Raw genomic sequence first — 17,849 nt, forward strand, 5'->3', positions numbered from 1 at the left:
AATAAGAAGAAGAAAAAAAGTCTTGGCATATCATATATATATATATATATATATAATATAATAATGCTACAAATTGAAAGGCATAAAGAAGAAACAAACCAAAGATCCCTAAGAGTTTCCACGTGTCAATCTTTCAACCACAAGATAACGATCGCGCTGTCTCGCAACGCTGTCGTGGCACTCTCGGCAGGAGGAAAAATATCCTCCCTCGAAAGGCCAAAACCCACGCTTCCCCACCACGTGTCCCTCCGGTGGGCCCCAAGAAGACAATCTCATCACCACCACCACTTATCTCAGAAAGCAAAAAAATCAAAAACAGTGGCCCAAATCCATCCACGTCACGCTCACCAACCAGAAGCCAATGACGGCCTACCTTTTGATCACCCTCCCCAAGATATTTTTCCCGGCTTTCGCGGCTGTGAGTAAATGGTGATTATTAGAAATTTCAAAGGCGGATTTAGTTTGCTCTAAAACTAAAACTCGGCAGAGCGTCAGATATTTGTCAGCGGGATAGATTTTGTAACCGTAACCGCCGTAGCATTTTTTTTGTTGCTTCACCTTTGCTTGCACATACTGTTACAGTGCCACTGTTGCTTGCTGGAAGCTGTGAGAAATTCAAATTAGGGTTTTGTTTGTGCTTTCTGCGTTTCGATTTGCTTTGTTTGGTGGTCCTTAGGGTGTACGAGAATGGGTGAAGCGGTGTTGAGCGGTGGGGAGGGCATGGAGCTGGACAAGAAGGACGGGGCAGAGGAGGTGGTGAGGTGGGAGAGGTTGAGGGTTCTGCTGGTCGAAGCTGACTATTCCACTCGTCAGATCATCGCCGCGCTTCTCCGGAAATGCAGTTACAGAGGTCAGTTCTTCTGCCTCTGACTCTAATATCTCTTTCTTTGATTCGTTTGATTGGTTTTTGCGCATTTTCCACGGTATTTTTTATTTCATTTAAAATGGTATTTTTTCAAAAGATAACAGAGAAAAAAAAAAGTTTTTTATTTTATTATTTTTGTGATGGGAATTTTGTTTTTTTGTTTTTGTTTTTGTTTTTGAAGTTGGTGGTGTATTGTATTAGATTTTTATTATTTGATGGCATTTTTTGGTTCAAGAGATGACTAGTCTTTATCCTGCTTAAGCGATGACTTCACTGATGGCTTGGAGTGACAGTATGATCAAAGATTGGGCGAGATTTTTTTTTTTTTTTTTTTTTTTTGGGAAGAAGTTCTGTCACGGTGTTGGTAGTAAACTTATTATATACACATTTCGGGGGATTTTTGCGTTTCCATCTTTTCGAAGGTCCAGTGGCCTCTGTATAGGTTAATTGACCCTTCGTCATGCACTAAGTGAAGGGTGTAGTAGCAGACTAGTAGCAGTACAGGATTTTCGAATGCAACACCTGTAGGATAATTTTAATTTGATGTATGGATAGGTAGATTAAACACTGCCTTGACCTTCTTTTCAACACCATTACAGTACACTAAAAATTCAAAGAATTACCTCTTATGGTTTAGGAAGGAGCAACTCTAGAGTTAATGGAGGGCTGGTTTAGATATGAAAAGGTCGAGAAAGAAAATTTTTCTACATCCTTTGTTTTACTAACTCAACCCCCTCTTCACTTACCATCCCCTTGGAAATATTGCCTGCTTCCACCTACTTGGCACATCCAGCTGCTATATATAGGGGATTAAGCTCTAGAAGGCTACAATAGAGAGAAACACAGGTTTTCTGCATGTCCACATAGAAGCTTCATTATCTTATAATTATGGCTTGCCCTAACAAGATATGGGTCAGTCTCATAGGAACAATATCATCTACCTCATTATCATTGTGTCTAATTTCTATGGGAACAAGGCATCAATAATCAATGGTGGCTATAGCATCATCGATTTGGCCAATTTTAATAGCTGCATCACATAAGTGAGGGTTGTTATGATGTCAGACACCTCCAGAGCTCATATTAAGGTGATTGTTGTAAGTTCTCTTGTTGATCTACTTTTCTCCATGGGTCACTAAAGTTCAAGTTGCCTCGCTGTCAGTGCATCAGTTTTATGAGTAGGCCTTGGTGTTGTAACATCTTGGTCCTATATTGTGAAAATTAGTAGCCCACATAGAGTGGGTGATTATAAAGACAATCATGGGTGCTAAGTCTCATATTACTTACTTACTAGATGAAACCGACATTTATAAGTGATTTTAGAAAAGTTCCAAATGGACTAATATTTTTGGGGGTGATAACGGAGATATGGCTAGCGCTTTTTCCTAGGTCGTGACATGTGTGATTTTATTTATTATTATTGTCAATGATGGAAACACATTTTTGCACATTTTCAAGGTCACCCATGGTGTGTATATATAAAACAAAGCGCTCCCCTCTTCAGGTGTTTGTGTTACATATGTGGGAGGTTAAAATTTGTGCCTTTTGTCTATGTTTTTTTTTTTTTTTTTTAAAACAAAAATTTGTTCCCAATTCTGCAAAATTGGGCTTTTGCTCATCACATGTTTTTACCTACTGCTGAGGCTTCAGTGAGCCAACTTACGTGGAGTTCAGAAATTTGCCTCAGCTTATTGCAGTTCCTCTTTCTCTGTGAAAATTGTATCTCACTTGATTTCTAATTTCTTTGGAACATCAAATTTTATTTTATATACTTATCCTTCAACCAAGTCGATGGTAGGTATTACATCTTCACTTTTGGCAAATCAGAGTTTTGGAACTCAACGTATACTCTTATGTATTAAACAGTTGCAGCAGTTGCTGATGGACTAAAGGCATGGGAGACGTTAAAGGGGAGACCTCATAGCATAGATCTTGTATTGACTGAAGTGGAATTGCCGTCAATATCTGGATTTGCACTTCTTTCTTTAGTTATGGAGCATGACGTTTGCAAAAATATTCCTGTTATAAGTACGTCAGATTGAACAAGCTGTTTCCTCATTTGATTCTCTTGATCTTAAACTGGGTGTGAAGCTAAAGGTGCTAACATTTATTCTCATGGCCATACAGTGATGTCTTCGCATGATTCAATTGGAATGGTATTGAAATGCATGTTAAAGGGTGCAGCTGACTTTCTCATAAAGCCTGTTAGGAAGAATGAGTTGAGGAACCTTTGGCAGCATGTATGGAGAAGGCACACTGTATGTTTCTATCCTTTAACTTTTCTTCTGCTTATTTGTTGGATTTGTTCTGTTTCTTTGTTTCATTAGAGCATAGAGATCACATGTAAATGCAACCTTTTTTCTGTTAATGTTTTTTAAAACAGTTGGCTGGTCGACATGTTCCTCAAAACATAGCTGTTCCACAACAAAAAGTTGAAGGCACTTCTGAAAATAATGCATCAAGCAGTCATTCAAGTGAATGTGTGGCTTCTACACACAGAAAAAACGAATGCAGTGAGAAAGGGAGTGATGCCCAAGTATGTACCTTTTCATCTTGTACCCATTCTCATAAAAATGTCAAATAATATGTATGTTGTGACTTGTGAGAGAAGTATCATTTTCATATGCATATTTATGCTAGCTTCTATAACTTTCTCAGAAGTCAGTCTCCTCTGAATGTGGTACCTAAAGAAAGTAAAAACAGATTGAGAATTTCCCTTTTGAATTGCTAACCATGTTTTCCCCCCTTCCCTTTATCTGGCCCATGGATTGTATGGTTGACATGAAAAGAAACAAGTTATTAGAATAGTGTATACAGGATTCATGGAACAATGCATATGTAAACATGAAGTTTCACTTAGAGACTGCATGTTTTGCCACTTGTGCAGAGCTCTTGTACAACACCTTACATGGAAGCTGAGAGTGCAGACATGCAAAATATGCAGGGTCTTTCTCAGATGAAGTGTGGGAGTGCTTCAAATTTGAGCAATACTGACATGGAGAAGCATGGAGAGTGTACTAAGTTGGATCAGGAATCAGTTTTGCCTGAGAATGAAAATGGAGGTCTGTCATATTATCTTGTTTGGCTGCGTTCTTTCTTTTCTAGATTTTTTTTCTTTCTCCCCTATGGTTAGAATAAAAAATGGGGAAATCTGACAAGCTAATTACTGCAGAGAAATCAAAAAGGTTGGGATCAGAGGTTGCACCCTACAGAGAGGCCAATAACTCAACTCTTTTGAGATTGGAAGAAGACCACGCTTGTGCTGAAACAATGAGTCAAATTGAGGGTGTGCAAGCAGAAACTAATAGAGGCAATGCTAATACTGCTAGTGAGATTCACAGCTGTGATGATGAAGTGGTTGAACCTTCTAATGGAGCTATTGACTTGATTGGCACATTTGATAATCACCCAAGGTGCACTGATGGGAACTCTAGTTATAAAGATGGCGGCACAAAAAAGTTCGAATTTGTTCCACATTTGGAACTTTCATTGAGAAGAACTTGCCCAAGCAGCTCAAATTACCAAGGGACTGATGAAAGGCATACCCTGATCCATTCTAACGCATCTGCATTTTCATGGTGAGTTATTGGGGTTAAAACAAAACTTAATACAAGTTGATTTTTTTTTTCCCTCAAATATCAATCGGGAGGCAAGAAAAGACCCAGTTTATCTTCTTCCTCCCCTTTTTTCAATTATTTTCCATTTTCTGGTTTTATTTTATTTTTTCCTTTTTCTCTTTTGGTTAAAACAATTTCTGTCGAGTACTAATGAATTACGATAATGTTCTCCAAAGTTAGAAATTAGCTGTTGGTGTAGTGTTTACGGCAGCAGCAAAGGAGGTATGATAGAGATGGTTGTGATTGTGGTGAGTGGCAGTAGTGACATAGATTACTAGAAGACCCTCCTAACACTTGCACTGGAAGGATCACGGGATTGTATTTAACACCTAGAAGAACCTATGGAGACTTTTCTAGATAAAGAGTTGTGTTTTTAATTGTATTTATTCTGTTTCTATTAGATATACAGTAGATACATGCTAAAGACTAATTACTGACATCTGGTTTCTGGTGGGCGTACTTCAACAGGACTAGTGTTAATGGAAGCCTTTCACATACTTTTTAAACATTTAATAACAAGCTAAAGAAACCCATATAAATATTATTGAAGTCACTGAATTTTTGTCAGTGATGATCTTGACAAAGCTGTTTTTCAGCTTCTTGTAGACCAAGTATCTGAGTTATGCCAGACCTTTAAAACAAGATATGTTCATCCATGTGAAAGACAAAATCAATGTCAATCACTGTATATAAATCTCCTTTCCAAGTTGCATGAATTTTGAGTGAAAGGTAGTTGTAAGATTAGATCATTGAATTTCTGATCAAACCAAAGCTCCTGTCTGCAGGTATAACAGTTGTAAGACGCTGCAGCCCCTTCTACCAACACTGTCTGGCAATTGTTCTAAGTTGAAGGAGGGTGCAAGTAAATCCTATGAACTGTCGTCAAATCAGCTCTCTGGAAGTACCAATGGCACTTTTCTCCAAGGTAGTGCCACATTGAGTAATAGTCAGGAAAATATGCCCTCTTTGGTCATTGGTCAATCCGGACAAGGTGAACTACAGTTTCCAAGTCATCAGCTTGGGACGATACCTGTCCCAGGAAACAGTCCTTTTTTCCCATCCATGTTTTATACTCAATCTGGTCTACCCCCTGTATGGAGTCCCAAACCTGCCTGTGAGCAAGATCACTCTCCCTTTCCTTCAAGTGCCTCAGTTCAATCCAATGCTGAAATTCCCAACTCAGAACTAGGTTATCACCAATCTGATGAGACTACCAACAATTCCATTCATCAAGCTGTGCATGAGGAGAACGATTTGGAGCATGTGGAGGAAATTAAAGATGGTTTTCCCGCTGCTGGTCAGAATACTACTAGTAGCGTATGCTATGGTGCTGTAGATCACACTAATGCATATGGGAGCAGTTCCACTAGGAGAGATGAGACTGCCACTGCCCCTGAGAGTTGGAATGAAAGTGGTCTTTCTGTTCATGATGGATCTCGAGGGATGGACTCACTTCGCTCTACCCAGAGGGAAGCAGCTCTCACAAAGTTCCGACTAAAGCGGAAAGATCGATGCTTTGAGAAAAAGGTATACAAACTGCTTATATTTTGTTCCTCTAGTTTGGATTCATGACCCCATCTATAGAAATTCTGGTTTTATGTTGATGACATTAATGGCTGCTTTATTACAACTAAATGTGAGCTAGCTCTTCCACAATCTGTGCTACTACCCTAATTCTTTTTCTGTTGTCCGGACAAAGTTGTTAATGTTGTTTTCGGACAGTTGTTATTCCAATGATTCTTGGTCCTGCACTAAGCTGCATCAGTAGTTTGAAATAGCTCTGAAACTCCAGTTCTAAGTCATTCTGTAGATCCCATGAACCTAGATTCAGAGACCAATCATGCCTGATCCGCTTAGAATGATACACAACTTTAGTTGTGTGTGGTGATGAGAATATCAAAATCACACTAATCTTTATAAAAGGTGTTCTCTTTTCTTAAACATCGATATTCTTGTACAGGTCCGATATCAGAGCCGGAAGAGATTGGCAGAGCAACGTCCTCGGGTGAAAGGACAGTTTGTACGCCAGGTGTAGAGTCTGATCCTCCAGTTGGTGACGCCAATGATCGTTTATGAAATTCATCGATCGGTGTTCATTATTGCTTGTTCAATCTGAGTTCTCACACTTTCCCGATGAAAACATTGATTAAATTGTAGCTACAAAAGAGCACTTGATTGTCTGAGGTGGTGTCTCCTGTACTTGATTCTCTTTGGCTAGCCAAAGAGAAGCGGGGGATGATATGGAGGGAGCTGAATTGTTAGTCTCTTTTAGTGTTCACAGGGTTTTGACTGTAACTTTACATTAACTGAAAAAGGTAGTTTTGTAATCTTGCAGTGGGGTTTCCCAAGTTTTTGATATCTCCTCCTGTAAATATGTTTGCATGCTTACCAGACAACGGAGTGGTGTAGAGAAGACAGGTTTAATTGTACTATAATTTGTATCGACAGGTTATGCTAGTTGATATTTGAGGTATAGTGCAGTTTGCTATGAAAAGATCTTTGCATTCATCTTTGCCTTGCATCTTCTCAGCTGCTTTAACGGAAAAAAAGGTGTTTTTTTTTTTTGCCCTGTTCATTGCTGCTCCCTCTAGCGTTTGAGTTCTTTCCATTTGTTGTAGCAAAATAAGGAAAGAAGGAAATGTGCTGTAACTCAATTATTATTTAATTTATATCTTCCTTGGCGTACATTTCTCATCGTTGGTTGAATAAGGGAGAAGGAGACAAAGGAAGGGAAGCGGGGAAAAAGTTATGGGTGAAAATTTGTGTTTGCATATTGGGTTTGAATATATTAAGACATGTGTATTAGACTATATAAGTTAATTTTAACTCAACTTATTTAATTAAATTGATCAAATTTTTTAATTTTAACTTTCTAATTTTGTTATTGGGTTCGTATCGAGTTTGCGGGTCATCCCAAAAATTATTTACTATTATACATACGAGCTTATAACCCGCACATAGGATTTTTTGTTATTGTATTTTTTTATTGTAAATTGAAAAATGAGTAAAAAATTCTATCTGTCTTTTTCAATAGACATGATAAAAAAAAAAAATCTATGATGGTGGTTGATGAATAACATTACTCTAATTAGTTTAATCTAAGTAAATTAAACACATAAATATTTGTTCTCAAAGAAAAAAATAGCAATAAGAAAACATGCATTCTGATTATCAAAGCATCGATCAATAGAAAATTAGCAGAAATCTCAATTTGTTTCCTGTAGTATGAAACCTGTGGCTACGAAATAACCGCAAATACTTTTTATATGGGTCCAAACGGTTTAAATAGTCGCTTCAGAGGGAAGAAGTAAATGAATGAAAATGCTTTTAAAAAAGTACTCCAAACTGCAAACACTACAATGGACGTTCAACAGGATTGCAGTCCATTGCAATCAAATCTGATTTTTGAAATAGTTTGATCTAGAAACAAAATATTGAAACCAAAACAAACTTAAACGGAATCAAATCTAATTTTTGAAATAGTTTGAAAAGGAGGACGATTTAGAAACAAAATTTTGAAATCAAAACAAATTGAAAAACATTTGGAGAGAAAACAAAATTGTACAAACGAAATCAAATCTGATTTTTGAAATAGTTTGAATAAGAGGGCAATTTAGAAACAAAATATTGAAATCAAAACAAATTGAATAGCGTTTGGAGAGAAAAAAAAAAATCGTATAAACGGAATCAAATCTGATTTTTGAAATAGTTTGAATATGAGGACGATCTAGAAACAAAATTTTGAAATCAAAACACTGGAGAGAAAACAAAATTGTACAAACGAAATCAAATCTGATTTTTGAAATAGTTTGAACAAGAGGGCGATTTAGAAACAAAATATTGAAATCAAAACAAACTGCAAAGCGTTTGGAGAGAAAAAAAAAAATCATATAAACGGAATCAAATCTAATTTTTGAAATAGTTTGAACAGAAGGACGATCTATAAACAAAATATTGAAATCAAAACAAACTAAAAAACATTTGAAGAGAAAAAAAATTGTACAAATCGATCTTTTTTTTTTTTTTTTCTCAATAAGCACAAAAAGAAAAATAAAGAGAACCGAACCTTGTTGAAGATGATTTTCCTTTCGTTTGTTGTAGTCTATATTTTATAAAACTGTGAAGATGGTTATTTTACCACCTTTAAATGGAAGGGAAAGCAGTGTTTAAGTGAATGTGTGTAACATGGTGCATTAAACGCAACTTTTGATTGTTTTTAACTTAGGGGACACATGTCACAAATTAAGGATGCCATTTGTCGCAATGTTATGCCCTCCTATTTAAAACTCCTGTAGAAAACTCTCCTATTATATATATATATATATATATATATATATAAAAGGTATAAGATAAGATTGCATGTCGGGTTTGGATCGTGTGAATATATAAGTCAACCTAAATCCGGGTCACATTCCTCAAGTACCTCTAACATAAAAACATATTTATCACTTCTCAACACTTACATAAAGAAATAAATTCATTTTCTTTACAAATCCTTTTTTCGTAGTTAAAGTGCATTGTTTTCCCCTTAGAACATAAAAAGATTTAATTCTAAGTAGCATTCTCATAGTATAGTGAGCATAGTCCATATACATCATTACCAATTGAAGGATTTAAAACACAAAATTAAAAACCAAGGAAATGATATGTAATGGCGTATTTACTTAAAAATATATTTTGTATTTGCCTTTTTTTAAAAAAAAAAAAATTAGAATATGAAATCCCCCCTCAAAGGGACAAATGTTGTTGGAGAAACGTCTATTAAACAAAGTTCGCACTTTCTGGCTTCTGCAAGCAAAATCTTTCTGTGTATATATATATATATATATATGTCCCCCATTAACTACTTTTCTGTGAAGCAAACAACAGGGACAGAAACAACAGAGGAGTTTATTTTTTTCTTTCTTGGTTCCTTAGTAGGTGGCTCTGGACTCGTGACGAAATCATTTTCACTGAGGCCAGGCGAACAAAAAGTACAGAGAAGTTTTTTCACACAGAAAGCAAGAGATGCATGGAAGTCGGACGTGTAAAAGCATGTATCCAACGCGTGCTTGGCAACTTGGGGGCCCGCCCATGGTTGAATAAGCCGTGGGATGGTGACGAGACATATATAGTCCAAACAGGGGAAAAAGCATGTGTAATTAAAAGACCCACCTATACTATTCTATTCTATTCTCTCATGCGGTGACTGTTGGGTGGTGGTCTAGGCCGGGCTTATCCAATACATGTCGGTGAGTGAACCTCACTACACTGCCTTCACTCTTTATCCACACACACACACAAGAAAGCATTCCCTTCTCAACTACGTCTCTTCCTTCTCAGATTGCTCACCCTGTTTCACTTTTTCCTTCTCAATTTAGTCATAGAAATGCTTTGTAAATTCTTTGGTAAGGGTATTTTCTTCGTAAAATGGGAACATTGATAATTTTTGATAGTTTAGATAGATATTATATCAATTAAAAGTTTGGGAGGAATACTCTCAATTGAGTGATAGTTTAATTAAGTAATAGTTTAATTGAGAAGAGTATGTAGATTTTTTTATAAGAGCTGATTTTCACTATCCACATCATCCAATTATATGACAGTCCTATAATAATATGATAGTACTATAATAGATCATTATACTTAATTACAACAAGATGATGGAGCAATTAGTATTAGTTAGTAGATTGATATATGAAAACTGAGGGAAAATCAATAATCAAGTCCAAAATCCATAATTGGAGAGTAAGGTCATTGAAGAAGAAAAAACACAAGAAATGAACGTGGCAATCTCTGAAACTTTTGTGGTTGCCTAATTTTTAGATGCATATATAATTGGGTAAAGCCATGGACGGCTTACAATGGGTTGCCCTTTTTCAATCTCTTTTTGTTGTTGTTTGCATTGGTTTTCCAATCTTTACACCAGCTGACAAAACAACTAAAAAGCAAAGGGAAAAAAAAAAAAAAAAAAAAAAAAAATTGAAGATAAAAAGCAAAAAAGAAAAAGGAAATAATAAAAATAGAGAAACACTTATTTTTAAGCAAAAAAGAAAAAGATAAAAAGCAAACGGCCGTTGTCGACCATTGATGTAATTAAATGAGAAAAATACAGCTTTAGTTTCAAGTAACCAATTCTCTCTTCCTTTTTTGTTTGTCCCACAGATTCTTCTACTTCTCTCAACTTTTTCCCTTATTCACTCGCCACCATCTCCCCCTCCCCCCATCGCCAACTTTCCCTTTCACCTTCTTTCTGCTCTCTCTCTCTCGTTTCTGAGTGTTCTGCAAATTCACAGATGCCAGCAAAAGGACGCATGTCAGGCGTTACACCGAAAGACCCGCGCCAAGCTGTCTGCTCATGCATCACAGTCTTTCTCCTCCTAATCGGTGTAACAGCGCTCACCCTTTGGCTAGTCTACCGCCCCCACAAGCCGCAGTTCAAGGTCGTCGGCGCCGCCATCTACGAGATTAACACCTCCGCACCCCCGCTCATCTCCATCACCATGCAGTTCACACTTGTCACGAGAAACCCCAACAAGCGCGTGTCCATCTACTACGACAGGCTTTCGGCTTTCGTGTCCTACAGAGACCAAGCCATCACGCCCCAGGTGATGCTGCCTCCGCTGTATCACAAGAGGCACAGCACCGTCGTAGTTTCTCCGTTGGTCGGCGGCGGGGCCGTTCCGATGTCGGTGGAGGTGGCGAATGGGCTGGTGGAGGATGAGGCGTATGGGGTGGTGGGATTGAGGCTTGTTTTGTTGGGGAGGCTGAGGTGGAAGGCTGGCGCTATAAGGACAGGGCATTATGGGGTTTATGTCAAATGTGATGTCTTGGTGGGCTTGAAGAAGGGTTTTGTCGGTCAGGTGCCGTTGCTTGGATCTCCCGGCTGCAAAGTGGATATTTGAAGATCAATTATATATATATATATATATGTTATAGCTTGGGCTTTTAATTTTCTTCTTCTTTTTTTTTTGGTTTCTCTTTTCTTTTAATTTTCTTCTATGTATGTATGAAGCGTAGTAGAAGCTTTCTACTTCTTCTTCTTCTTTCTCTTCATCGATCTCTGCAACTGATTGCTTTAAGATTAGGATCGGGTTTGGCGTTTTGCTGGTAGTCATGTGCATGGCCACAAGGCACCAAAAACTTTGGACGCATGGCTATCCATGCAGCGAATTAGGTCCCGGTGGGGGGTAAATGGTAATTAAGACCACATGGGGTTGGGGCAACATAAAAACAACTTTTGCCTCCACTTTTCACTCTTTTATGCATCACTTGAAAAGTAATACACTCTGTTTTCTTTCCCCCACGAAGTAAAGGACTCTTGAATTACCTTCCCTAGAAACTTCATTTTTTTTAAAAAATAAATTTACGTGCCTTAAGACAGTTATACGTACAGTAGAAAGAGCACTCCAATGATTTCAAATGGTAGGTTTAAAATCAGCTCAGAAAAAGAAAAAAGAAAGAAAAAAAATGCAGTAGATTTAGAATAAACAGTAAGAAAAATGAGTGGTGTACGATGGAGATCGAGGCCCGATAATGGGCATCGCATCTATCAAGTGTTTCACTATCCGCTCTTGATTCCCAGTGTCGAGTGGATAGAGAAGGTATCAGATTCACAGGCCGGCCTTGATTAATTGATATATAGTGGTCAATTACTCTGCTAATTAATTAATTAATTATATGGAGATGCTTTGGGAACAAGAAGTAAGCTTGTGAAGCAATCTTCTAAAGATTCTTATCTCAGTCGGTTTCAGTCTAAAAGAGCATATGTCTAAACTCAATACCTACTCAAGTGCCTAGCTAATTGAATTCTAATCATTTGCTCATCACCTTAGTCGTCAAATTAAGGTCTCACATTTGCCTAATCTCACGCTACACATGGATTATGGGCTATTGATCCATGCATGCATGGTCTTAACAAAAATATTAACCTCATCTTAATCCTAGCTAAGGTTACAAATGTTTATGTCAACCATCTTTAATTATGTCACTACAAAAAAACAATTTTTTTATGACTGGAGATTTCTGATGTTTTCTAGTGTCTGACGTGTCAGAAAATTTTTCTGACGGGTCGTTTCTGACGCGTGTCTATTGTCAGAAACATAGGTGTCAGGAAAAAAATTTTCCTAACGCGTCAGTGTGTAGAACGTCAAAAAATTCTAACATTTTACTATCTCACACGTTAGAAACATTTTATGACGTGGTAGAGATGCCACGTCAGAAAATTTTCTGACGTGGGAGAAATACCACGTCATAAAATTTTCTGACGTGGTAAAACTCCCACGTTAGAAAAAATTAATTTTCCTTTTTTTAATTTTTTCTGGAATTTTTTTTTAATTAAAAAATTTATTAATTAAAATTAATTTTGGGAATTCCTCTGCACGGCAGCTTCCTCACTGCCGTGCAGAGAAACACATTTCTCTGCACCGGCCATGGTGCAGATCTGCACCATGGCCGGCCACTCCCTTAATTTCTTCTTTGCTCAATTCTCTCTCTCTCTCTCTTCTTTTCTCCAGCTCTCCTATTTCTCCATTTTCTCACTCTCTCCCTCTTCTTTTTGATCTCCATGGTTCAGATCTGCACCATGGTTTGAGTTTTTGAAAATATTTTCAAAAACTCAAACCGAAAAAATCTTCAAAAAATTAAAACCAACCATCAAGAAATCAAACTGAAAAACCCAAAAAATCTTCTTATCGATCTTCTCCTCTTCTTCTTCTTCTTCTTCTCTTCTCCTTTTTTTCTTTTTCTTTTTTCTTCTTCTTCTCTTCTCCTTTTCTTTTTCTTCGTCTTCTGCTTTCTTCGATCTGCTGCATGCTTCCCAATTTTTTCCCTTCACCTGCTGTTTTTCTTCTTCCTCTAGAGGTGCAGACTGCAGAGAAGCAACTGGGAAAATGAAACTGCAGAGGTGCAGGTGCAGACTGCAGGGAGATTGAGACAGGAGAGAGAATGTGCTGGGAAAAAAAAAATATGAAGAGGTAAAGAATAAGAAGAGGGAAAAAGTTGAGGGGGTAAATAAAAAGAGGGAAAAAAATTCAAAATCCCGGGCACCGTCGAGGTAATTTCTTGACGTGCCAAGTGTTGCACGTTAGAAATTTCTGACGTGTGACACCTAGCACGTCAGAAATAAATATAAAATTAAATATATATATATATATATATATATATATATATATATATACATTAGATATTTTTTTTAGAGTAGTTTTCTGACGTGCCAGGTGTCGCACGTCAGAAATTTCTGACGTGCAACACCTGGCACGTCAAAAAACTAATATAAATATATTTATAATCATATATATATATATATATATATATATATATATATAGCATTTTGACGTGCCGGTTTGCCACGTCAGAGAATTTATGATGTGACAACCTGCCACGTCAGAAAATTCTGATGTGGCAAAATTTACCACTTCAGAAATTATATAATTTTTTAATTTCCCAAATTTGTAACATTTTTTTTGACGCTCCAACATATAAAACGTCAGAATTTTCTGACGTGTCACTATTTACATGTTAGAAAAAAAATTTCTGACTTTGTAAAATTTGCACGTCAGAAATTTTCTGACGTGACAATAAACCAGGTACTGTAGCCACGTCAGAAAATGCCTTTTTTTTTTTTTTTGTAGTGTGTGTTACATAAGCACCAAGGGACACAATGTTTCATCATCGCTAGCTAAGCATTAGAGGCGGTTACCCTTGTCAATGAGCCAACCTTAGCTTGTCGACATACCTTTTCATCATGACACTGAATACATGGTTAATATATACTTGCATGTGCATGTGCTCTCCAGATGTTCATAATCATGCCACAATGAATATAGAATACATCACTATCATGTGAACAGCAAGTAACATCATCATCTAAGGGAGAGAACATATCATATGGGGTCAACTCCACACACATAAACCAAAACTAACTAACTTTTGAATTCATTTAGGTAAGCAATTAGGACTATGTCCTTAAGGACAATCATAATAGGCTAGCCATTAGCTCTAATGGTTTATCGAGATTACATCACAAATTCGCTTCAACCATGTTTACCCTCTAATGAAAATCATAATGCAAAACTCCCATGGGCAAAAACACAATTAAAAACAAATAACACAAATTTCTTGAGCCATTTGAAACGTAAAATTCAGAATATATATTCTTCGGTATTCTTCATCTCATTAATTGTTTGTGAATTTTGAGTATATATATATGCTACTAGCTAGAAACCGTACCTCTTTGAATAAATAATGTTGGGCCCGTTTGGTTTGCAGAATAGACCATTTCGAATGGAATGATTATTCTTATGAAATAATAATAATTTTGTTTGGTAAGGGTATATTCGTGGGAATAGTTATTTCTGTAGGAATCATTAATCCCTATACACAAAAATAAGTATTCCTCTAAAAAATTAGAGTAATAACTATTCTTTGAAGAATACATTTTACACAAACACCCTTAGTTTTAAAATTAATATATATATATATATATATATATATATATATATATATATATATGAATTTTAAACTAAAGAAAAAAGAGTATAAGATGGAAATTAAAGTGGGTGGCCGACCACCCCAAGAGGCGAGGGTGGTCACACCACCCCGTACACCTCGTGAGACCACCTCCGAGGCGTCCAGGGGTGGTGCGACCACCCCCGTGGCATCTTGGGGTGGCTACGGCCACCCCTGATGCTCATCGAGGGTGGTCGTAGCCACCCCAAATTTGCTCTAGGGGTGGTCGCGGTCACCCCCGATGGCACCGAGGGTAGTGCGACCACCCTCGGAATGCCTCGTGGGTCCATCATGAGGCGCTCCAAGGGTGGTCGCACCACCCCCGGCAGGTTCTGTGGGTGGCCGACCACCCCACGATTTTTTAGGTTTTTTATTTTTTATTTTTATTTTCTAATATGAATTGAAAATAATAATAATAATAATAATAATGTGAGAGTTTTTAGTAATTTTGATTCAATTCTAGTTAGACCATGTGTGTCGTTAATTACCAAACTAAAGAATTTGAATAATTATTCAATTCCAACATCTTTTATTCTCAGTAATACCTATTAATTTTCTTAATGGAATACTCATTCTGCAAACCAAATGGGATTACTCTTTAGATGATTTCTATACTGATATTTTTCCTTATCTTCTTTTTTTCTTCCGGTGTCTCTTTGTCCTCTAGGTCCACCTTTCCTGTTACTGCTAAAGAGTGTCTCCTCCTTGCTCTTCAAAAGTACTACCCGCACCAACTACTAAACCAAAGTTTCTCGGTCGTCCAATAAATTTTCAAGAGAACCAAACACGTTATAGTGTCATGATGCATGTGGGCTGATCCTAATTTTGTGGGTCATGAAAAACAGTGCTAGCTAGTCAAAATGTAATTAAGTTATTGAGGGATTATCTGGAAGTTTTGGCCCAATCCACAAGGCCTCTGCACCACCAGGCCAATTATGAAGCTCATAATTTAATTGTGACAAAATAAAGAAACCTAAATGATCATTAAATGTCCATGTTATAGTTTCTGTCGCTGATCCATCATTTCGGTTACCTTACAACATTTGACTTTCTCTCTCTCTCTCTCTCTCTCATGGGTTGTTCCTGTAGTTTTAGATAAAGGGAAAACTCTCTCTAGTCTACTCATGAGTTGTCCATGTGGTTTTAGATAAAAGGCACAATTGCTTATGTGATCCGTGAGGGTTTACAGTTGTACCAAAATAATGCATGGGGTATTAAGTATAGTAAAGATGTGTATGCTATTTGTCTAAAATAGTTCATGCGGGCCTTCAATTAATGATGAAAACCGTCAACTAATCACCGATTGACAAGTGACATAGTGGATGACTTCTGTAAAATTACATCATGAATCACTGCGCTTTGCTTGTTTCTACTTAAAAAAAAAAATGTACCGTAGTTGTTGTAGTAATATTCTTCAAAACAAAATAAGAGATCAAGTCTTACTCAAGTAACTGAGTAAAAAGCGTAATAAGGGAGTAAGGTCGATTTGTGCGGCTGACCACCCCGATATGGTGAGGAGATGTCACACCTTACCTATCATGCTATGTGTCAATTAGTGATTGATTGAGACATGAATCCACATCAACATCTAATGATTTTGATAAAACAACTAGCTAACGGTATGGACCATTTTAGATCAATATATAAGTCATCCCATGAATCTTTTAAGATACTTTTAATACCTCAAGAATTAGTTTGGAGTTTAGTACAATTGCGAACCTATGAATCAAATAAGTACTTTTTCCTTGGCTAAATTATCGAACATGAGCTCAAATCAACCAAGATATTTTTGTGAGTGAGAAATAGCTACAAGTAGTTGACAAAATTAATTGGAAAAGATTACATGCAGAGCTGGTCAACTTACCATTTTCTTTCAAGAAAGACCAAACATTCTCAATTATAGGAATGAGCATCTGGCCACATTAAAGGCTATATATATATGTTTTTTTTTTTTTTGAAGAATAATTTTTGGAATTTCATTCAGGCTCTAAATGAGCAAAAATCAAGAAGAGGGAAAGGATTCCTCTCTCCGTACAATACCATAGATACAAGAAGGTATGGAAGACCACCTAATCGTGTCTATGACATGGTTTCTAGCTCCAGCAGCTAGTGCATGGGCCGCCGCATTTGCCTCCCGTTTGGCATGAGTAAAGGATGCTTGGTTCAGGGCTTGGAGAGCTGCCTTGATATCCTCTATTAGATGACCATGCATACTTTGACATTGGTTCGTTGAGTTCACATCGTTTACTACTTGCAAAGCATCACCCTCGAAAATTGTCGACCTGTAGCCTTCTTCTTTGCAGAACGTCACAGCATATAAGGCTGCCATTGATTCAGCTACCACCGGTGTGACCCCCAACGGAAGTCGTTTGCTAAGGGCTGCCAGAAACCATCCTTTGTCATTTCGAACTATGATCCCCAGCCCAATAATTTTGTTGTTCCCATCTACAGCTGCATCCCAATTTATTTTGACCCTTCCTTGAGGTGGGGGTTGCCATTTGATCCTTTCAGGCTCTGGTGCTGGTCGTCCTTGCTGCACAGTCTTGTCGTTAATCTTCTGGAAATAAGCCAGAGCGTTGTTGGCCTCCCTCATGATATGCGAGGGATGTGTGAAGCTACCTTCATGGATGTATTCATTTCGACGTATCCAGATGCGACGAGCCGTTATCGCAAAAAGCTCTACCTCAGCCGTCTCGCAGCGGGTCTTCACCATCTGAAAAATCTCCATGAATTCTCGCCCTCCAGTTCCACACTTCTGTAGTTTAATACTGCCTTCTCCCCAAACATCATTAGCTGCCGGGCAGTCCCAGCAAGCATGTCCTACTGTTTCTTCCTCCCTTTGGCAGATTGGGCAGAGATTATTATCGCATATTCCACGG

At 37.5% G+C, this 17,849-nt stretch overlaps 2 protein-coding genes across 2 annotated transcripts; both read left to right on the forward strand.

Annotated features, from left to right (window-relative positions):
- Positions 1-395: 395 nt before the first annotated feature.
- Positions 396-6,990, forward strand: LOC132186708 (two-component response regulator-like APRR9). The gene is given in 9 exon segments (XM_059600725.2): positions 396-850; positions 2,732-2,893; positions 2,993-3,123; positions 3,249-3,401; positions 3,753-3,927; positions 4,038-4,443; positions 5,268-6,009; positions 6,443-6,511; positions 6,514-6,990. Coding segments are annotated over 9 exon segments (2,046 nt in total). The 5' UTR covers positions 396-687; the 3' UTR covers positions 6,559-6,990.
- Positions 6,991-10,550: 3,560 nt separating this feature from the next.
- On the forward strand, positions 10,551-11,497 carry LOC132187537 (Late embryogenesis abundant (LEA) hydroxyproline-rich glycoprotein family). The gene has a single exon (XM_059601881.2). It carries the CDS (start codon positions 10,758-10,760, stop codon positions 11,364-11,366), a length of 609 nt encoding a protein of 202 aa, XP_059457864.1. The 5' UTR covers positions 10,551-10,757; the 3' UTR covers positions 11,367-11,497.
- The last annotated feature ends 6,352 nt before the right edge of the window (positions 11,498-17,849 follow it).

Source organism: Corylus avellana, chromosome 6 (genome assembly GCF_965113065.1).
Source record: "Corylus avellana chromosome 6, dhCorAvel1.hap1.2, whole genome shotgun sequence".
In the NCBI taxonomy this organism is placed as follows: Eukaryota; Viridiplantae; Streptophyta; class Magnoliopsida; order Fagales; family Betulaceae; genus Corylus; species Corylus avellana.

Excerpts from the sequence above, each read along its gene's own strand:
- LOC132187537 (XM_059601881.2), top strand. The coding sequence starts at position 10,758 with ATGCCAGCAAAAGGACGCATGTCAGGCGTTACACCGAAAGACCCGCGC.